This window comes from Centruroides sculpturatus, unplaced genomic scaffold (assembly GCF_000671375.1).
Source record: "Centruroides sculpturatus isolate CEXI.00-Female unplaced genomic scaffold, Cexi_2.0 scaffold574, whole genome shotgun sequence".
NCBI classification, from domain to species: Eukaryota; Metazoa; Arthropoda; class Arachnida; order Scorpiones; family Buthidae; genus Centruroides; species Centruroides sculpturatus.
In genome coordinates, this window is record NW_019384740.1 from 354,829 (window position 1) to 377,520 (window position 22,692).

General features: G+C 29.1%; 2 protein-coding genes across 5 annotated transcripts in view; one reads left to right on the forward strand and one right to left on the reverse strand.

The window, feature by feature from the left end:
• Positions 1–11,384: 11,384 nt before the first annotated feature.
• Positions 11,385–15,935, forward strand: LOC111628367 (mitogen-activated protein kinase 6-like). 4 transcript variants are annotated; one of them, XM_023372141.1, is made up of 4 exons: positions 11,385–12,465; positions 13,545–14,099; positions 14,196–14,299; positions 15,632–15,935. In XM_023372141.1, exons 1-4 carry the CDS (start codon positions 11,484–11,486, stop codon positions 15,641–15,643), a joined length of 1,653 nt encoding a protein of 550 aa, XP_023227909.1. In that variant the 5' UTR covers positions 11,385–11,483; the 3' UTR covers positions 15,644–15,935. The 4 variants fall into 4 exon arrangements, with proteins under 4 accessions (XP_023227909.1, XP_023227907.1, XP_023227905.1 ...); XM_023372139.1 differs by having other exon boundaries at positions 14,196–14,304; positions 15,632–15,724; XM_023372137.1 differs by lacking the exon at positions 15,632–15,935 and adding an exon at positions 15,322–15,422.
• A 2,380-nt stretch (positions 15,936–18,315) lies between these two features.
• Positions 18,316–22,692, reverse strand: part of LOC111628353 (endoplasmic reticulum metallopeptidase 1-like) — a 13,510-nt gene continuing 9,133 nt past the window's right edge. The window contains exons 3-12 of the mRNA XM_023372123.1: positions 21,301–21,406; positions 21,089–21,235; positions 20,928–21,020; positions 20,648–20,860; positions 20,186–20,415; positions 19,916–20,105; positions 19,647–19,846; positions 18,868–19,038; positions 18,579–18,778; positions 18,316–18,487 (exon numbers count right to left, since the gene is read on the reverse strand). Coding sequence (XP_023227891.1) covers positions 18,316–18,487; positions 18,579–18,778; positions 18,868–19,038; positions 19,647–19,846; positions 19,916–20,105; positions 20,186–20,415; positions 20,648–20,860; positions 20,928–21,020; positions 21,089–21,235; positions 21,301–21,406 — 1,722 coding nt within the window. The remainder of the gene's footprint in view (positions 18,488–18,578; positions 18,779–18,867; positions 19,039–19,646; positions 19,847–19,915; positions 20,106–20,185; positions 20,416–20,647; positions 20,861–20,927; positions 21,021–21,088; positions 21,236–21,300; positions 21,407–22,692) is intronic.

Genomic DNA, 22,692 nt, shown 5'->3' on the forward strand with positions numbered 1-22,692 from the left:
TTTTTTTTTTTTTTTAGCAGAAGTTAAATTTAAAATTTTCATTTTGTATTTAAATCCTTTTGGGGAATTGAAGTCCAATATATAGGACTATAAGAGGAGAAAGTTTAAAGTCAGTTCCGTCTGTCTGTCTAGCTTTTTTCCATATTTCTCTGAGTTTCAGAGATGTAAATGTACAGAAATGTATATTTTTCGAATATAAATTTAACTCAGATTTTATCAAATTCATTTACTCTAATGCGTAGAGAAAAGATCTCTTCTGTAGTATATACATTCCCACACCTGTTTCAGCGTAATAAACAATAAATTTATAATAATAATACTGTTACATAAATTTTACTTTTATTTATAAAACGATGTTTTCTTTATTTTGCTATTATTTACACGGGGCATCTCTCCCACCCTTTCTATACATTCTACAGCAAATAAGTCGTGTTATACTAGCTTCAGTGCAACGAAATTTATATTTGAACCTTTATAAGAACTATATTTTAGTTTAAATAATGTCCTCCTCCTTAAAATTAATTAACATTCAATAATAAAATCGTATAAAATGGTTTTAAAAAGTAAATTATATAAAAAATCTACTTAAATGTAAGCAATAAAAAATAAACAGCTTAATTATTAAATATTTTTATGTTTTTATTTGTGAAATTTAATAATAAAATACAAAAATACTTGTGTATTTTTAGTCGTATTTTTCATTTCTCATTAGTGACATTTTGCACTTTATCAAAACTACAGTACAAAAATACAAAAGTATTTTTGTATTTTTAATAAAATGCAAAATATTTTGAACTTAGTTTTCGTGACTTAATGTTTAAAAAATACATTGTTTATTATACGAAGATAATTTCTATATTTTTTGTAAAATTTACAATTGCATTTTTAAATGCATTTTTACGTATTTCTGGCTCTTTTATATATAAAGGGAAAAAAGTATGGTAATCGTAAAAAAATGCCCCCCAAAATTTTTACATTTTTGGATTCGGGATTTCGAATCGTCGAAAAATGCAAAAAATATTTTAGTTTTCTTCCCTGTATGTATGGATGTTAGTGTGTGCTTATGGGGACATGTTTTTGTTCATCCAGTAAGAAGCTTAATAACTCTTGCACATTTTGCCGAAAATTTCTGAAAATTTGTAGGGAGATTTGTGTATTAGGGACGTTTATACTATCAAATTTTTTGGTTAAAGGTCGAGGGGGTGGGAAGATAAACAGAGTCGCGTGTCGTATTTCGAGTGGGGTAGGACTTAATGAAGATTTTACTCGTTATTAGCATTTACAATTTAAAAAAAATAAAATAAAACTCGTCTCTATCCTCAAAACTATGCTTTTTGACGTTTTATAATACTTATAATATAAAATATTTTCTAATAAAATACCATAACATATGGCGCCTCACGCAGTTTTAATATGTTGATGCCGGTAAAGTTATGCAACTCATTCCTGGATTTTTGTAAATTATCCGATTACTTTTTTGCATTTTTGCATAATTTAAAATTTTCTTTTCTATGTTACTTGTAGTTTAAATTAAACTTTAAAAATATATATATATTACATTCATTTAATTGCTGCTATAATTATATAGCGGGAAATAGACGCGCTATATCATTATTGCCACACACAGCACTTGCCTGCGTGGAATCGAAAGTGTGTGAAAAGTCTATAAGTATTTAATTTTCCACATCTAACAACTCGGGATTTTTCATTTCTGAACGGCATTTTCTTAATTCTAATAAGTGCCCTCCGATAGCCAAGGGGATTATCCACTTGGTCACTTGTGGACAAAATGAGCAAGAGAAAAGATCTAACTGAGATAGGTAAAAGGACAAATTGTGATGATGAGACTGCTGGGAAGGTGTATCTCTAAAACAGAGAGGCTTGTGAGACGACCTCGTGCAACCCGGATGGGTTTTATCTAACGAGAATGGTAAAAGGGAGAAATCTGGTATTGGTCAATCCTCCTCATTGGTACTCTAGGGAAACGGAGACTGGCCGGCTTGTAAAAGGCAACAGAATGGAGAATGTGACACTAATTACAGACGAATTTAATGGAGAAGACTACAGTTGTCTCAACGTGCAGTGTATAGAAAACTTGCGCTTGAGGCTACTCAGCTGTCGATTCATCAAGATGTCTGCACTAACTAATACATCGTTGACAGTGCCTGCAGTAGATATGTGACCATCGATCTTGGATATTCGATTAGTGAAGGAAAGTTGTCTGGTCCGACGAATCACGATTTTTGTTGCATAAGGTGGATGGCAAGGTCCATGTGTGTCGTTTATCAGAAGAACTGACAACAAAGACGAAAACAAGCCAATGAGGTGGTGTAATGCTTTAGGGTTGTTCCCACCATTCCTGTAGACCGCATTTTGACAATATGCACCTACCTACACATTGCTGCAGACCAGATGCACCCTTTCATGATCATGACATTCCCTGATGGAAACGGTGTTTTTTTTAACAGGAAGTGCATCTTGCAATAAGGTGCACATTGTTCTGAAGTAGCTTGAGAAACATGATTAGGAATTTTGTGTTGCTCTGGCCAACAAATTCGCCAGATCTCAATCCCATTGAACATTGTGGAATGGTTCTTCAACGGAAAGTCCATTCTGCCACTCTTACATCAAGAAACTGTAGAAATTTGACTTCATAGTCCCAAATACCACAGAACATCTTTAGAGTCCATGCCTCGGAGAGGCATGGACTCTAAAGATGTTCTGTGGTATTTGGAGAGATGCCTAGTCTCTGGGTATGGGAGTCATAACACGAACGTTTTGAGAATAATGGAACTCATTGAGTGAGCCATTCACTGAACGAGTTCGTATCACATGATACTCTCAACACATTCATGTTGCTATTGAAATAACCCGAGACTAATACCTGGCTATTTTAGCAACAGAAGAGTGCTCAGTCTCGGCTGTGGTAGAGAAATACGGTAATATTTTACGTAAATAAAGTTTTGCTTGATCAGTGTATAATACTTATAACATTTTGTGGCTAATATATATTACATAATTAATATATATGTTTTGTGGTTATTATATTATTTTATTGTTTTAATGCTTCATATAATTTTGAATTAGAATTTTTAAAATAATCTTTTTACTATGTCTAGTCAAAGATTCTATTTTAAAATTATTTGAAATTAGGCTAAAATAGCATACATGCTTATTTAGGTAGATCACATGAAATTCTTATTGTATGTATTTTATTTTAGTTTTGTTTTTCATAATATATACTTAAACGGAATTTCAGCTAATTAATTAATAAACATCTTATTAAAGTATAAAATCAATTGTGCTCATTATTACATCAATCCAGGTAGAGAGACACCATTTAATATGTTGATTATACGTAGAAAGACCTTCAAAATTTAGTATATTATGCCTAAAAGAACTGATGTAAAAGTGATAAAAATGAATATTTTTTACTGTTATTAATAGTTTAATTATGATCACCCCATACACGTTTTAAAAGATGTCCTATTCAGAGGACTCTGTAGCTCTAACCAATAAGCCGATTGACACCAAAATTTGTACATACTCTATTCAAAGGATTCGGAAAAGGATTTTGCAAATAAAAATTTTAGTTCCAAGATTATCCGCTACGGGGTAAATGGCGCTGCAAGCAAAAATGTGCTATTCGTAGCCAAGTGGAATGCAGCCGTTAAAATGCTGACAACTAGTAAATGCCATTCTTGTCAGCTACAGCTAGGATGGTCATCGCTTTGCCAGAGCTTGCATATTTCTTTAAATGGCTTCACAGCCACGTAAAGAATGGTTTATCGTGTTGCAACATTGGCAGAATTAAAGGACATTACGTTGCATGTGCGAAGCATCGCGGGAAATAGTTACGGTCAACCATTGAACACACTGTACATTGTCTTCAAAGTTTACACCTAAAAGATGAGAAACACATTGAACAATATTCCCTGTATCGCAAAACAATCTCTGTATAGCACGTACTAGTATGTTCCCATTATGTTTAACGAACGAACAAGTGTTTTTGCATTGTGTTTATATTCTTTGCTTGCAGCGCCATGTACTCTGTAGATGAGAAATATGGAAGTAAATTTTTATTTGCAAAATCCTTCTCTGCATTCTTTCATAGCGTGTACACAAATTTTGGCGTCAGTCGGCTTATTGGTCGGAGCTAAAGAACTCTGAATAGAACTTTAATTACGATCACACGGTATTTCCGTGTGTTTCCATTTGTGTTTTATTGATTTAATTTATATAATTTTGGCTCTCTGAGAGGAGTGGAGCGCACATTTGTGACTGATCCATTCATTTTACTTTTCCTAGATCTCTTCCATGTAGAGACAACTTATAATTTAAGCATAGTAGAAAAATTATTCGATATTCAGACTAATTGCAACTATATAGAAAGTAAATGATATAAGGATATGATAATGTGGCCTTCGATGATGAAAGATTTAACATACTCTTTTAGAAATCCATATACTTAATACTCTTTTTTTCTTCACAAAAATCTCAAATGATATTTCATTTAACTTTTAAAGAAGTTTTAATTTTAATTTCTTATTGTTAGAAAAATATATTTTAAACAATTTTTATTTTTTAAAAATCAATCAACCACTAAATACATGAAAGCCCCAAATTACCAGAGTAAGCTGACCATATGTACAGTTTCTTTTCTTCTGTCTTAGTTTGTATATTAAAACACATTTGTATATTGTATTCTGGATTCGTGGTTTGTTAGAAAATGTTTATTCCGCGTTAAGAATTTACTAGGAACGCATCCTCCGCGTTAAGCGGGGTCTTACTATATTTGAATCTCAATGAAAATTCCANTTTTTTTTTTTTTTTAGCAGAAGTTAAATTTAAAATTTTCATTTTGTATTTAAATCCTTTTGGGGAATTGAAGTCCAATATATAGGACTATAAGAGGAGAAAGTTTAAAGTCAGTTCCGTCTGTCTGTCTAGCTTTTTTCCATATTTCTCTGAGTTTCAGAGATGTAAATGTACAGAAATGTATATTTTTCGAATATAAATTTAACTCAGATTTTATCAAATTCATTTACTCTAATGCGTAGAGAAAAGATCTCTTCTGTAGTATATACATTCCCACACCTGTTTCAGCGTAATAAACAATAAATTTATAATAATAATACTGTTACATAAATTTTACTTTTATTTATAAAACGATGTTTTCTTTATTTTGCTATTATTTACACGGGGCATCTCTCCCACCCTTTCTATACATTCTACAGCAAATAAGTCGTGTTATACTAGCTTCAGTGCAACGAAATTTATATTTGAACCTTTATAAGAACTATATTTTAGTTTAAATAATGTCCTCCTCCTTAAAATTAATTAACATTCAATAATAAAATCGTATAAAATGGTTTTAAAAAGTAAATTATATAAAAAATCTACTTAAATGTAAGCAATAAAAAATAAACAGCTTAATTATTAAATATTTTTATGTTTTTATTTGTGAAATTTAATAATAAAATACAAAAATGTACAATGAAAACGTTTCACATAAATGATATGAATTTTTTTCTGTTTTTATATAATTACAAATTGCATTTTTGTATTTTATAATTTTTTTTTAAAAAACGTAGATTACATAACAATGCTTTTAATTATTGAAATTAAGTATTTATATTATATTTTTTTTGTTGTTTGTTTCATATTATTACATTGCATTTTATTGAAATCGATTGCATTTTTATTAAACAATCAGTTTAATCAATTATTTATATGAAGCATTTAAATTATTTTACTATAATTAATTAATATTAAAGCAGAATTTTTAAAAAAAATTTTCCCGTTTTCTTTATTATACAAATGATTTGAAACTAAAAACAACGTTTAGAATTCATCACAAAATAAATAAAAATAGATTTTTAGATCAAAGAAATAAATAAAATAAACAAATAATAATAAAAATAATAAAAGGCGATAATAGTATCGACTTTTTGTTTTAAAAAAAAAGAAAAAATAATGTAATGAAAAAATGTGAAAAGATCTTTTAATAAAAAATTAAAGGGAGGAAAAGGAGAAGAAACGTGAAGACAATCATCACAAAGGAATTTCAAATGGAATTTGATAAGATCGAAAGAATAATCGAATCTAAAAAAATAAAAAAATAAAAATGAGAATCTATCGCAAAGCTATTCTGTTGATGAAAAAAATAAAATGATTTTTAAATATCTTTTTTTAAAAAAAATTACAATATTTTAATACATTTTCACGTTAATTCCTGTTATTTTCCAAACTAATACACGTCTTTACAATTTTTTTCTATTAATTTTCATTAAAAAATCATTAATTCGTAGTTGTTTATTTTGTATTTTTATTAAATCGAAAATTATAACATTTTTTAATTATTAATTTTCTGATGTATAAGGAAATTTTAATGTAAATTATAAAAAGAAGTATTTTTGCCTTTTTATAAAATAACAAATTGCATTTTTTTATTTTTTAATTTATTTTTTTTTACTTTCGAAAAATTATAGATTACGTAACAATGCTTGCGAGTATTGAAAGTGAAAGCTGTGAGTATTTTTTCCTCTCCATTTCGTTGTATTTTTCTTGTCTATTTCATTAAATTGTAATTTATCGAATGAAAACAATTAAATTTATGTTATATAATATGTAAAAAAACTCAAAATTTATATAAAATATAATTCTAAAATTCATTTTTTATTTTATTATTTATAAATATTAAACACGTCACGAATTATATAAAAAAAGTTTAGAAAAAGATATATTTTTACGACTCACAAAAAACACACACAAAAAACTAATTTTATTTAATGCATCCGACAAAAATCAAATAAAATTTTCTAAAAGAAAAAAAATTACAGAAGATTAGAAAAATATTTTGCTGGAAGCTATAAAATATAATTAATGAATAAGACAATTAAAGATATTTCCAATTTCATTAATGAGAAATGAAAAATGGCGACTAAAAAAAGTGCATTTTTACTAATAAAAAAAAATTATAAATAAAATAATTACCTATATATTTCTATTTCTATTTCTATTTTAGAATTAATAATAATAATTTCTTTTAAAAAAAATATAAAAAATCGAGAGTTTTCTCAATATTATAATATTCAGAATGGATTTTTTGATGGCTGGTGGCACTTAACATTAGATTCTTTCATTGAAGAAGAGTATTTTCTGAGCAAATGATCCAATGAAATTTGTAATATTGTAAAGGTAAAGATCGTAAATCTTTGAAAATTACTATGTTAATGGACGTTTTGGGAATGATTCGAGTTCGAGCCCCTTTCGTATCTATTGTGTTATTAAGGAAATGAATTTTATTAGAATGAATACGACATTTTCTATTTTTACATTAATGTTGGGAAAAGTATAAAAGGTTTTAAAAAATTTATGTTCCAAATAAATAATTACTCTTTACTGAAAATTTTATATAAAAAGTAGTTAATTTTTTAAATGTTTTTCTTGTTATTTTTTACGTTATTTTTTGTTAACTTGCATCAAAATTTATATATTTAAAATATATGTTTTTTTTTTGTATTTTACACAGAATACTTTCGATTTTATCTAAAATACAGAAGTATTGTATTTTTGATAAAATACAAAAATACTTGTGTATTTTTAGTCGTATTTTTCATTTCTCATTAGTGACATTTTGCACTTTATCAAAACTACAGTACAAAAATACAAAAGTATTTTTGTATTTTTAATAAAATGCAAAATATTTTGAACTTAGTTTTCGTGACTTAATGTTTAAAAAATACATTGTTTATTATACGAAGATAATTTCTATATTTTTTGTAAAATTTACAATTGCATTTTTAAATGCATTTTTACGTATTTCTGGCTCTTTTATATATAAAGGGAAAAAAGTATGGTAATCGTAAAAAAATGCCCCCCAAAATTTTTACATTTTTGGATTCGGGATTTCGAATCGTCGAAAAATGCAAAAAATATTTTAGTTTTCTTCCCTGTATGTATGGATGTTAGTGTGTGCTTATGGGGACATGTTTTTGTTCATCCAGTAAGAAGCTTAATAACTCTTGCACATTTTGCCGAAAATTTCTGAAAATTTGTAGGGAGATTTGTGTATTAGGGACGTTTATACTATCAAATTTTTTGGTTAAAGGTCGAGGGGGTGGGAAGATAAACAGAGTCGCGTGTCGTATTTCGAGTGGGGTAGGACTTAATGAAGATTTTACTCGTTATTAGCATTTACAATTTAAAAAAAATAAAATAAAACTCGTCTCTATCCTCAAAACTATGCTTTTTGACGTTTTATAATACTTATAATATAAAATATTTTCTAATAAAATACCATAACATATGGCGCCTCACGCAGTTTTAATATGTTGATGCCGGTAAAGTTATGCAACTCATTCCTGGATTTTTGTAAATTATCCGATTACTTTTTTGCATTTTTGCATAATTTAAAATTTTCTTTTCTATGTTACTTGTAGTTTAAATTAAACTTTAAAAATATATATATATTACATTCATTTAATTGCTGCTATAATTATATAGCGGGAAATAGACGCGCTATATCATTATTGCCACACACAGCACTTGCCTGCGTGGAATCGAAAGTGTGTGAAAAGTCTATAAGTATTTAATTTTCCACATCTAACAACTCGGGATTTTTCATTTCTGAACGGCATTTTCTTAATTCTAATAAGTGCCCTCCGATAGCCAAGGGGATTATCCACTTGGTCACTTGTGGACAAAATGAGCAAGAGAAAAGATCTAACTGAGATAGGTAAAAGGACAAATTGTGATGATGANGTAAAATAAAAGAAACGTTTTTTTAATTCCGTTAAAGGTTTTATATAAAAAATTACACTTTTTCATAAATTGAAAACAGTGTAAAACCCACAAGAAAAAATTGAATAAAAGCTTTTTTCAACGTTACGGTATCCATTTTTGTAGAAAAGTATTTATATTGAAGTATTTATGGTATCAGTTTGGTCTTCTTAGATTTTTTTTTCTATATCGTTACAGAACTACGCCCTATCAAATTTTATATAGTTTTCTATTGATTTACTAGACATATATATATATATACTGTATTTCATTGTTCGTATATATTCTCTACCCTTTTTCATTTATCGTTTTCTAAAAAATTTCCAAACCAATGCATATAAAATTTTTCGTCAATGTTTGAATATGTCACTTATTCAAATGTATATATATATATATATATATATATAATTTTTTCACGAAGGAATTTTTTTGTACAAGATAAAATATTATTAATATATTTATATGCCTCAAAAATATTATTCTATTAATAATATCGATCGAAGTCATGCCCTACAGATTAAAGAATGAAAAATTGAATTATTTATAAATTATAAATTTTAAAAATCTTTTAATTATTTTATATAAAAGGTATAAGTTTTTTTAATCTTATAAAACTTAAATTTTGATTAAAAAAAATTGAATTATTTGACAAAATTTACCTAATATCATTGTGGCACCATCTGGTATCGAATAATGTCATCAAATTTTAATTACAATTAAATTAAACATTACTAAATCTAATTGGTGGAGGATATTATTTAATATTTAATTGTTTGAAAAATTACAAATTTATGCAAATTTTTATGCATTATTCATATTCCAGTTTCATCGTTTCGTATGGAATCTATCCAAAATATCATCATTGGGTTTGACCCTTTTGGTATCGATTATTGATTACTTTCTCTGCAAGAATATAATATATAGTCGAATGATTCTGATCGATAAAAAGCATTTACACTTAGTGACCATTGCTCTCAAGGAGATATATAATCGATATTATGATATGCAAAATTTTTTTCTATCAATAACTTGCACACATATATGCAAGAGTTATTAATATCTACAGCTCTATAACTGTACAGAAATAAATTTAGTCGTATATTATTTAATTAAATAAACATATTTTTATAGAATGCTATCGATTTTATAAGCATTAAAAGAATAAAAAACAGAGTACAATACACCAATTTTCTACCTTTCGGGTATGTAGTTGTACAGTACAGTATCAACGTTACCTCCTTTCTGCTTCGACATATTCATTCCAAATTTAAATTTTTAAATATTTAAATATCCGTTAAAATATTTTATTAATGATTTTTTACTTTCATTTATTTACATTTATTTTAAATTTTTAAATAGTATTAATCGTGCGCTTATCACGCCTGAGGTCTGTAATACATAATTTCTAAACTAAAAGAATAATGGAATATTCTTGATGAATCTAATAATTTGTTAAGAAAGATCTTTTAAATAAATAAAATAAATAAAATAAAAGAATTGATATAGGTTAAAGGCATTAATTCTTGTAGATTCTCTTTTGCTTGATCCATGACAGATGGGTTGTCTTTTGTTGATGAGACAGGGAATAAGAAGTTTAAACTATCCTCCACAGAGATATATTTATCATTGTCTATTTTTATTTTCCTTATCGATACACTGTCTTCGATGATTGCTTTCTTTTGTTTTCAGTTGACAAAATTTATTTTCATTTTCGATCCATTTGCAGTATTTTGAAAGCTTTATTTATGTCTTTTTTCTCTTCAATAAAGATACTTATCATTTTTCTTGTTACAAGAGAAAAACGAATCCTTTTCAATAATAATTTACAAGCTTATATATACGTAATAATAGAGAAATGTACAGATTTTTCTGTAATTTACACGTTTATTTTTTACTCTAGAATTAATTCTAGAAGCCAATTGTTGAAATTTATAAATTAATTGTAATGTACATAAATTGATCTGTGTAGACAAGAATGATTTTAATTGTCGTTTTCTGCATGAAATAGCGAAATTTACATATTTATTATAATATACAACAATTATTAATTTTTCTCTAGAATCAATAAGTACAGTACATTATTATACGAACAATAATAAATTTTATAAATTAATTGTAATGCACATAATTTTGTGTGTATATAATTGTATTTATTGCAAAATTATTTGATTTGTTATTTTCTATATAATAATATACTAGAATCAATAACTGCTGTATCGTTACGCAGGCAATAATATAGAAACTTATAACTTAACTGTAGTGTATATAATTTTTTATGAATAATTTTACTTATTGTTTTTCTGCCTAAAAATACAAACTTGTATTAATGCAGAAATTTGTAAATTAATACAGTGGTGCCTTGTACTTCAAATTTAATTCATTCCAGGAGATCGTTCGAACTCTGAAGCGTTCGAAGTACGAGGTACCACTGTATTAAATTAATGTACGTACATTGCTTGTACGTGTGTGTGGGGGGGGAACAATTAAAATTGCTTGTATTTAGAAAAATATAAAAAATTTACAAATTTTTTAAATAAAAATTTTCTAGAACAAATATCAAAAAATAATATTGTTTACGTTTTTATAAATTTAATTTGTTATTGCGTAAAAATACGTTTATTTTCGCCTAAGAAACAATAAACAATTTAAACAATTCTCTTCGATTGTTTCGATTGTTTGTAAGCTTGTAGCAATATATTATGGCATATATGAGGTTTGAAAATGTCGAGCAATTGATTAGAGAGGCAAAAATTTATCTACAAAATCAACGAGATTGTCATTTTGTGTGTCATCTAGGTACAGGTACGTTTGGATACGTTACCGAAATTTTCGATTATCAAAGGTCGCGTTTATTAGCAGCTAAAATTGTTAAACAATACACCAAAGGTGAAATCAAATTCTGGGAAAAATTATATCACCCTAACGTTTTACCAGTCCACGAAATCATACCATTCATTGGTAAATCTTGTATATTTCTGATGCCATTAAAGGCATGTACGCTAAAGGAAGCCATAATGCAAAGGGAATTTCTTCACGGTTTACACAAATATCTCTTCACTAAACAGTGGATTTATCAAATATTATGCGGCCTTTCTTACTTACACAACAGTGGGCTGGCTCATCTCGACATTAGCACCGAAAATATTCTGTTATCGGAAGCTAAGAATGCAATTTTGGCCGATTTTACCTACCTAACATCCATAAATGTACTTGTAGAAGCATACCAGATAGGTAGCGAGTTACCTTACAGAGCTCCTGAAGTACGAAGTCTCGAAGAAAATCATTACTGTACTTCAGCATGGTTTCTACCAGAGAAAATCGATCTATGGTCTTATGGTATTGTGGTTTTGGAGTTACTGACAGACAGATATTTGAATTATAAGGTGGAGAATTGCTACAATGGTCGAATTGATATGGAAGAGACACTTTGCTGGCTTGATGATATACTTGTTGAACGTAATTTATTAATTATCATGAAGGATTCGTACGCATTTTCGGGTTTTAGAGTTGAGGAATTAGATTCCTGTTCGGGATTTCTTCGACTTTTTCTGCAGGTTGATCCGGATAACAGGATATCTACTATTAATGCTCTATCGCATCACTTCCTTGCACCTTTCGGTAATTCTGTACAGAAGATACATAATTACAAGAAAGTTCCTAGTTGCATAAAGGTTAAACAAGGTAATTTATAATACTTTGGTGCTAGGTTAAGGTATAAAAAGTAAATTAATTAAAATTTAAAAGTGTAACGAATAATTTTAAAAAATATATATATTAAGAAAGTTTGTGAGAGCTCTTTTAAAAATGTCATAAAAATATTAAGAAGTAATTATAAAAATTTTTATATTTTTAAAATTTAAAAAATCAGAAAGAATTCTTTAAATTTTAAATTAATTTTTACGCAGTTTAATTTGAAAAATTTTTATAATTTAAAATTTTACCGTTTTGGCGCTACGATTTCACTTATCAGAATCATTATTACGTCAGGTAATTTAAATTCCAATGTTGTTATTTTGTCGATTGCAAGAAAATATAAGCGGTGACGTCAATTTCACGTAATAATAAAAATGAAAANGGCATTTTCACTAAAATTTTATCCACAAGTGAACACTTCAAAGACAAAAATAAAACTGATCTGCAGTAGACTGTCAGGCTGTTATTCTGGCAATTTGGGATTTTATGACTTGGTGACAAAAGACTAAGTGTGGCCAATTGCTGTTTTCAGAGGGTATGATGGAGGGGGAATTTGTAAAATTTTAACAGCCTTGGAATGTAAGCAGTACAGTATGTTAAGAATCAAAGTAAACCTTTGCGGGGAACGAAACGAAAAATTAAAAACTTTTTAAAAATATGAAAACAGGATAAACTTTATGTTTTAGGCAAAAATAGGCAGTAACGTCAAATTAGGCATTTTTAGGCATTTTAAAATACCATTATTTCGGTGTAAATGTTCATGAAAAGTGTTAATACAAAATCTTGGCCATGTATATGCTAAGGGAAAAAAATAGGCATTTGCCTAAAATCCGCTGTCTACTTATAACTTATGAATTTAAAATTTTTATAATTTAAAATTTTACCGTTTTGGCGCTACGATTTCACTTATCAGAATCATTATTACGTCAGGTAATTTAAATTCCAATGTTGTTATTTTGTCGATTGCAAGAAAATATAAGCGGTGACGTCAATTTCACGTAATAATAAAAATGAAAAATAACGAACTTTTTATTTGAATTTAAATCGTTAAAAAACGAATTTTTTAGGGAAAACATTTACAAGAAATACTTCAGAAACATCAAACGCAAATTTAAGCCATATGCAAAGGATTAATCCAGTTGAAAGGAAGGCAAATAGTATAAATTTAAAATATTCTTTCGATGAATTAGCAAATTTGCAAGCAGGATACTCACAAGAAGATGAATTCTCATCTAGAAATTTATACATTCATTCTGTGAAGAGTAACGAAAATATAGGTCAAAGCAACGACGATAAAGTTGAAAAAACTTACAAAAAAGACAATTCCACAATGCATTTCACCCCAGCAACAATTTCTGATGAAGCAAACTCGATTTACCGTGTTACGAAAGTGGATGAAGATGCGGAAGATGAAGACGAAAGAACGAAACATAACGGCTTCAGATCATCGAAAAGTGATGAAAGTAGAGTTTACGGACTGACAAACGTACGCACGTTCTTCGTAAGACCCAGAATATATCAAATTTTAACGGAAGAGGAAAATGTATCAGAGATTCTAGATACAGATTCGATCGCTTGTGTTAAACGATCATCACGATCGAATATTACTGTTTGTGCCAAAGGTTTGGATAAATTATTGGCATTTTTGACATATTTTTTTTCCTTTATATTTAATTTTTCTATTAAAAAAGTAATAATAATCTATATTTTGTTTCTAGCGAAGGGTGATTTTCGACGTCTTAACTTCATCAACTATGTGATTAGTACCATCAGAAACGTACTGAAAGTTCTTAATTTTAAAAAATCTCATTCGAAATTTAAGGTTGGGTGAGTTTTTTGATTATTTTTGTTGATAAAATCTTTTCTAATTCTAATTTTTTTTTCAAAGAAACACGTTCTTTAAAGTGTAGAAATTTTTATGAGATCCTCTTTGATAACTGAATGTTATCAGTATGAAAAATATCAGATTACCTACGAAATTCCTTACAAAAATCCTCTTTTATTGTATTTTTTTTTATATTTTAGGATATATTTTAAACATTTTTCTTTGAGTTTTATCTCAAAATATTTGTCAGAAAATCGGAATTTACGCGAAAGATGCTTCTCTACCAATGAAAAGTAACTTAAAAAGAATTTAAATAACGTTAAAAAATTGGAGATTATTTTATATATTTTTTAAAAAATTAAATCTAAAATAAAACATACAAAATATTATATTTAAATTTAATTAAAATATTAAATTTAGAAATAATATTTTGTATTTTTTTAAAATAATAATTTGTTTTACTATTTTTAGAGGGAAATAATTAAATAAAGTCGTGATAAGGGAGTAAAGGGGAAGAAATTAATTTTAATTTGGTTTTTTTTAAATTAATTTATTATATTTAAAAAGTCTTTGTATTTTTGAACATTTAAATATAAAATAATATTAAAAATATCTTAAATTTAATCCTAAATGATATTAAGAAGGTAAGGAGGAGAGGAGGAACAGAAGGATGAGGATGTTGAGATGGAGAAGAGATGGAGTAGATTAGATCATTTTTATATAAAATTTTTAAAGATATTTCTATAATTTAGTCAAAAATAGCCCTGTATATCTTTATCAACTATAGAATAATAGAGTTTTACTTCTCTAATTATTATATAACAGAGGAAAAATGAAGAAATCCCCCAAGATTTCTACATTTTTGGACTCGGGACTATAAAACGTCGAAAAATGTAAAAAAAATTAAAGGTTTTTTTTTCTTATATGTATAAATTTTAGTGTGTGGGGCATAGTTTTTTACTCTCTTTGAAGCTTAATAAATCCTGTGTTTCTTGTGAAAAATTTCTGAAATTTTGCAGGGAGATTTGTGTATAAGAAGCATTGGTGCCATTAAATTTTGGTGGTTAAAGGTCGAGAAGGTGGGGAGGTAGAGGGGGTCAAGTGTCGTATCTCGAATGGGGTGAGAATTAATAAAGATTTTACTCGTTTTTAACATTTAAAACATTTTATGAAGCTCATCTCTACCCTTAAAATTTAGCTTTCTGCCATTTTCTAATAATTCTATAAAATAGGATTTTTCATTAACTTTAATGTAGATCATGTATATATACAACTACACGAAAAAAATGATTTTTACATAAAATTAATTTAAAAAAATACATTTTACAGAAAGAAAGATGAAGAAAAACTGTATAGATTCCCGAAATTGAAGTAAAAATATATAAAAATTTCACGAAAAACTCATTAAAATCCATATAAAAAGTGGCGTATTTTATTCGTATAATTCTTTATCATACAATAATAAATACATACAAAAAATTTGGTATATTTAAAATACGAATTTTTCGTAAGTGGCCCACCAAACAGTTGGATGAATCCAATTTGGTAGATTTTCTAAAAAATTCGACACGCTTGACGTAGGATGATCCAAGTAATGGCATATAAAAGCCACATCTAATAAAGTCTGATTTAATAATAAATATTCTCTTGGTATCTGAAAGAATTATTAAATATTGAATTACTAAAGACTTTTTTTTTAGAATTTACTTTAAAAAAATTAAATTTCAGGCCCTCTATAAGAGTTCAGACTCCATTGCTATAGCAACATCTTCCCTTCTTGTCAGAAATACTGCCAGTTACCAGAGTTACCACTTAAACTTTTCTTACTGGGCAACTGCCAGTACTATATACCAACTATATATACTTTTTATAATTTCTTCCAATGCAGCATACCAGTGCATTCCAGTTAAAAACAGTCTTGCTTTTAACATTGTAGAAAATCACAAAAAATTCTGTACAAAAGTCTTTCTCATACAGAAACTCCTAAAATGTAAATCAATCTTTTAATGTATTACTAAATTTTAATAACAGAGGACACTGTTCTTAACAATAAAAATTTTTAAAAATTTTTCTTTAAAAACACTTGAATTATAACTATCGCCACTTCCTCAGCGGTTTACAACTAAAATTAAACACCATAACACTTACTGAGCTTACTGCAATTTAATATTCAAATGCTTTCAGCCTATTCTTATAGGCCTTCCTCAGGAAACGAACATAAAGCTTTTGAATACTCGTAAAATTTAAAGTTTTTGAACATTTTAAAAAAATTATTGAAAGTTGAAAATGATTGTTATTGGTTTTATTCATGTATGGCAAAGTAATATATGAGCAATCTGCCAAGGGGAATGCCTCTTGAAAAGTCTTTTATGGGAAACTGGCCCATATTTAGTGTTATTAATGTAAAGTCTGTTGGCAAAGTGCAAACCCACAACCAACTACCAGTTTTCAGTATTCACTCAGCCACNTTTTTTTTTTTTGTATTTTTTTTGTGTGTGTGTGAATATGAATTTTTAAATGATAAAATTTAATTATAAAAAATTAACTTTAAATCATTTTTTAGATATTTAAAAATATAACAGGAAGAGGATCTTTCAAATCGTATTGAACTAAATATAGATTACGAATGGATAACCTGATACAAATCGGACTAAATTTAACCAATAACCTAAGGGTTTATAACATAAAAATAAAGAAAGAAAGAAAAAAAAAAGTGGATCAGGACAAGTTCTATAAAACTGTTTTTTAGAATGAACATTATATAACACGACTAATAATATTTTTTATTAATTTTTTCCACGTATTAAATTACCACATTTTCAAAAAAACTTGCGTGTAATACTCTCGAGGGTGGTCTAAAAGTCAGTTAACCGTTTTCAAAACTTGAATTTACGTCTTATTTCGTTAGAAAATTGTATCATAATTCATACCATTTTTTTTTCCTTTGAACGTTTTAAATTACTATAAATATACAGCGTGGACCGTAAATCAATTAACCGTTATGGTTTGTTATTATTAATATTTCCATCACTTATCTGTGATTAATACTGTATATTTAAAATACTTATATATATACATATAGAGNTAGGTTTATTTTGTAAATTACAGTAAAATGTTGTTATATATGATATTCGAAGATGTCATAAATCTACGTAATTTATTTGGTTTATTAACATATTCGATAATTTATAAGGAAATGTTAAAAAATTCTTCGCGCCGCAACGTCGCGTCGCGTCGCATCGATCGATATTGTACACAGTATAGCTGCTTCACAACGTAATTGTGTAATTACACAAGCTACTCATAGTTAAATTATCAAGAAAAGTAAGCAAATTTACTATATAAGTGCATAAAACGAAGATTGTACTTCTTGTAGAGTCACAAAAAGAGCTAGAAGAGCTATAAGCTTACAATATGAAGAATGCATGCATCTTAAACACTTGAAGACAGTTCAAGATCTAATGAAATGTTAACTAAGCATCTATCTTAAACTTCTTATTGCTTATATTACGTAACTGTTACGTATATGAGGCTGTAGAACTTAAAATTAATTATAACAATTGCATTTAAGTAATGCAATCTGAAAGTCCTCAAGTCCTTTGAGAATGGTTCCTCGCCTCACGAGTTGAAGAAATTGAAGGATGTGGTTATAAAATTCGTAAAATATTTCTAGTTTAAATATATAAATTTTTTCACATAATTCTCCATAAAATGAAGAAATTTGGTCAATAAGGATGGATAAGATGTCCAAGAGAATCCATTTTCTTTAATTTATAAATGGGTAGGAAACGTCATAAGAACTGGAAGAATTAATCGATTGATTAATTTCTAACGAAGTAATGTTAGAAAATTTTCAACACAGAATATTTAGATTTATTTTCTTTTCTAAAGATAATTTAACAGCACTCTACAGACTCGTAGATTTCTCGCTAAGTAAAAATAATTGTCTATCGAGTATCTCTTCCAGCTTCATAAATTCTCATAAAAATTATGTTAAAGAATCGATACAGAGTTTAAAAGTACATAAAAAAATCTGGCATTAAAGAAAGTAAAGAATGATATTTACCTTTGACAATAAATGTCAATCTATAAACATTTTCTGTAACAGCGTGTAACGAAACTAACTTGAACATCCTCTCCTTCTTCAGAGAAAATTTCGTCTCTGTCTTTAAATAATAACTCTTCCTGATATAAAATATGGTTTATAAAAGGTTAAAGGTCAAATATTACGTCCCCCCAATGCCATATGTTAAAGGTTAAAGGTCAGAAACCTCACTTAAATCTCGAAATGAGTGGAAGATGGAAGGGCATCCCGCACATTAATTCCTCTTGGCAGGATATTTTTTGGGCCTTTTTAACCTGGCTAACTTCTTCTGTTAGTGGTTCTATGCCCACAGCATCGTTAGGAACCAGCCACAGACCCGAATCGGATTTATGAACGTCTCCTTTAATATTCCTATAAATTCTCTCCACGTTCTGAAAGTATGAAATTTTTAAGTAAACAATTTTTACAGATCAAACTGTATAAATCATCGGAATGTATACTTATAAATAAAATACGTTACTACTATAAAATATAACTGAGGAGTTGGGCCACGAATCTCATCTCCTGAATATGGAAATGACATTTTAGTAGAGAAGACCAAGAGCAAAGTAATAACGTTAATGCTGGCTAAACTACCAACCAACCATGGCAAGTAGTTGTGCACTGGATGAGATATCTGGACGAGAGTTAGCTGGAAGAAAACGTATAATTTATGTTTTATTCAATACATTTAAATCTTAACTAGCCAACTATACGTTATAGAGGAAGGCTATTTTTCTAGCTTGTATGCCTAAAATATATTAAAATTCATTAAAGAAAAGGTTCTTTGTATGTCCAAAATTCATTGAAGAAGATACTTTATATACGAAATCTATGGTAGGAGATGCTTTGCATGTCAAAAATCTATAGAAGAAGGTACTCTGTATGTCAAAAATGTATGGAAGAAGATGCTTTGTATGTTCAAAACGACATTTTTTGTCGAAAATCTGTTGAATAACGCCTCAAAATTCATTAACGAATATTTTTTGTATGCCTAAAAGCCATTAAAAAAGATCTTATGTATATCATAACTCATTGAATATACTCTTTTATCCAAGACCTATCGAAGAAAAACCGTTGCGTGTCCAAAAATCTATTGAAGAATCCTACAATCATCCGTTTGTTTGTGCAAAACCAATGGAAGAAGACCTTTTGTACTTCCCAAAACTCGAAAGACATCTCAAGATTTAAACGCCTTCAAATATAAATAATCGTCTACAGTTGGCAAGTTAAGGATTGGAACAATCGATATAAACTTACCCAATAAGATACGCACGAAAATGTTAATAGAGCAGTTGTGATGCCAATGATGATATCGGGATGTGTTTCGTTTCCCATTCTGCCCATACTGGGCACGAGAAGAAGGTATATCATCCAACAAGTGTATATTGTAATTACGAGCGGTATTATCTGCATAGCAAAGTGAAGTAACACTAATAACTTAGGTTTGCCACGTGATTCTGGAAAATAAAATTGATTCGTTTGGAATTTTAAGCTACTTTTCCTAAATTTTCGTACAGAAAACTCACCTCTTATTGCCGAAAAATCTACTAAAAGGCGCCCTAAGAGACTTCTAATAATAGTTGGAAACAGCACCCAAGTGATACAAACGTAAGCTACTTGGTAATCGCATCTAGATAGGGTACAAGTTAAGATAATCCAAAATACCCTTGTGGAATCATAAAATTTATCCTCGGCTAGCCAGTCTAGTCGATTGGTCTGTAAGAAAAATCACAAAATATGTAAACAAATTGTTTTTTTTAAACCATTTCCTACTCTTCGCACCGTGTCACGCGTACCTTCCTTCTAACGTAAGCAGCAATCCAGTGCGTTATTATGAAGCAGGCTAAGGACGGACATACGTACAGACCCACTATCCAATAGGTTTTAGTGTACCAAGTCATGGAATGGCCTGCTATCTCCAAAATTGCACCTAAAGCAGCATTCCATCCGGTTGCTAGTGAGCAGCCGAAAGCAGTAACAATAAAACCGGAGAAGATATCAATAACGTGATCTCCTAAACTGGTTCCTATTTAAAAACAGGAGATAAAACTTGTTAATTTATTTTTTTAAAACATTAAAAANGATGATGGCGAGTAGGATGCATATTCCTCTCTCTTCGTGGATGCTGCGGCTGTTATGCCCACGACCATCAACAGTAGACAATTTGGCATCATCTTCTGGCTAAGGAACGGGACAAAAAAAAGGTGTCGTTAGTTAGAATTCTTGGGGTTAAAAAATATATTTTTTTAATGATAAACCTTCAACTCTCTCTAGTTTTATCTTAATTGCCATTTCTAAAATCGTCAGAAGACATATTATCTCGTTCATAACAGTGCCAAGTCGAGTGCTGTATGATACCAGGAAGCATCCAAGGACATCAAAATATACAAATTTTGCATTTTTAAATGGTTCCGGATATAATAAATACGGTGATTTTAGTAGTTTGTTAATTAGTGCTAACAAATCTTTACCTGAAAATACCATAAAATTTCTCAGAATCGCAACAATTAAAGCAATTGTAACTACGTTAACAATTACCTGTCCTACTGAATTTCTGCAAAGAGATCTTCGATCCATTATCATATTTGGTACGTTGAAGGTAGCCATTTTGTGCGTAAGATAAATCCAGACCTAAAAAAATGGCTAAACGGATTAGAAAATTGGACCTTCGAGTGGATTTTCGGAAGAGGAAGACGTACCTGGCCACTTTCCAAGATGGCAGAAAGTCTTAAAATCTGTATGCCTCCAGAAAATCCCACTGTTAACTATCTCTTGGATAATGATGGATGCTAAGGGCGAAGTTACGCTATAAGCGAATCCTTCTATCATCCACGTGTTATCTGGTCCTAAATTATATAAAGAATAGTCCTTAAATTGTATAACATTTTTATATTTTTAAGCATTTATGTACCTGCTTCGATGGCCATTAATCTTCCTTCAGTGCCAATGCTATCCATGTTAATAAATGCTGTGACGTTTTTACTCCAGGGATGCTTAGTTACAAATCCATGGGCAGACTGACGTAGAAGATAAAAAATTATTTATGTTTTTTTATGGAGGTTTTTTTTGAACTCTCTTTCAAAAATTTTAATATAAAAGAAAGGGCATTTAGGTATTTTGTTGAGGATAAAGATGAGTATGGTTTTAGTTGAACTAATTTAACCTTGGTAAAGTGTTTTTGTGTTATTTTCTATGTTTCTTGTAGGTAAAAAAGTGGGAAAATCAGAGTAAAAGATTGTTTTAAATGCTGTTTTCTAATCAAGTTTTGAGTCTGGAAAGAGCATGAAGAAGCTATGGGGTGCTCTTCATTTTTCTAGGAATTTTTTAGTGGAAAGGGTACGAAGCTTCAAAATAATCTTAAAATATAATAGGAGCTTTTTTAAGTCTTGTAAATAGAAAAGAGCAAGAAGAATGGGAAAGTCTATCTAAAATACACTAAAAATGAGTGTTTTAAACACGATATTTCTCAAATTCTATGTTCTTTTCCATTAAAAAAGTAAGAAAATAATTTAAAATGAAAGACTATAAGACGAAGAGTTGTTTCTGTCGTGGCTATAATTTGGCTATGGGAAGGCTGCGGATACATCTTAATTAATTAAAAAATCATCTCTGTAAGGTGGCGTTGATCGAAGCACGAGGTGTGCTTACCTTTAATGTAGAGCTTGTTAATTAAACTCTTCTAGTTAGAAATAAAGCTGTTTTGTTGTCAAAGGATTGCAATAATTGTGAATAGCATGAGAAATTAACTCAACAAAGGGTTATGGGCCCAGGAAGAAAATTCCAACGTCGATGCAACCGGATTGAACGATCGACCACGGTAAGCCTAAATTTGCTATCTTAGAAACCGAACCGTTATAACGAATAGAATGGCCGAAATAGGACATGGACAGTTACCGAAGTTTACGGGTAGCAATTTCACAAGCTGGAAGTACCGTATAATGGCCATCCTAGAAAGTAGAGATCTAGGAAATCTGTTAATAGACGACCCACCTACGGATCCCGCCGAAGAGGCGAAATGGAAAAAAACGGACTCCCAGGCTAGAGGCATTTTAACATGTGCGATGGACGACACACAAGTGGCGCTTATCTTAACGTGTAAAACGACAAAACAGATTTGGACCCACTTGAGAGAAAGATATGAAGGGGACTTAAGGAAACAAGCGATAGAGGCCAGAAACAATGTGGCGAGATTAGTAATGAATCGTGACGAGACATGGAGAGATTATCTATTAAGAGGAGAAAAACTTCTAGAGAGTGCTAGGATAATGGGAGCCCAAATAGAGGATGACGAATTCATCACCGC

Excerpts from the sequence above, each read along its gene's own strand:
- LOC111628367 (XM_023372137.1), top strand. The coding sequence starts at position 11,484 with ATGGCATATATGAGGTTTGAAAATGTCGAGCAATTGATTAGAGAGGCA. Across the intron at positions 12,466-13,544 it reads TTGCATAAAGGTTAAACAAG|GGAAAACATTTACAAGAAAT; the intron begins GTAATTTATAAT and ends CGAATTTTTTAG. Across the intron at positions 14,300-15,321 it reads AATCTCATTCGAAATTTAAG|GGAGATTTGTGTATAAGAAG; the intron begins GTTGGGTGAGTT and ends GAAATTTTGCAG.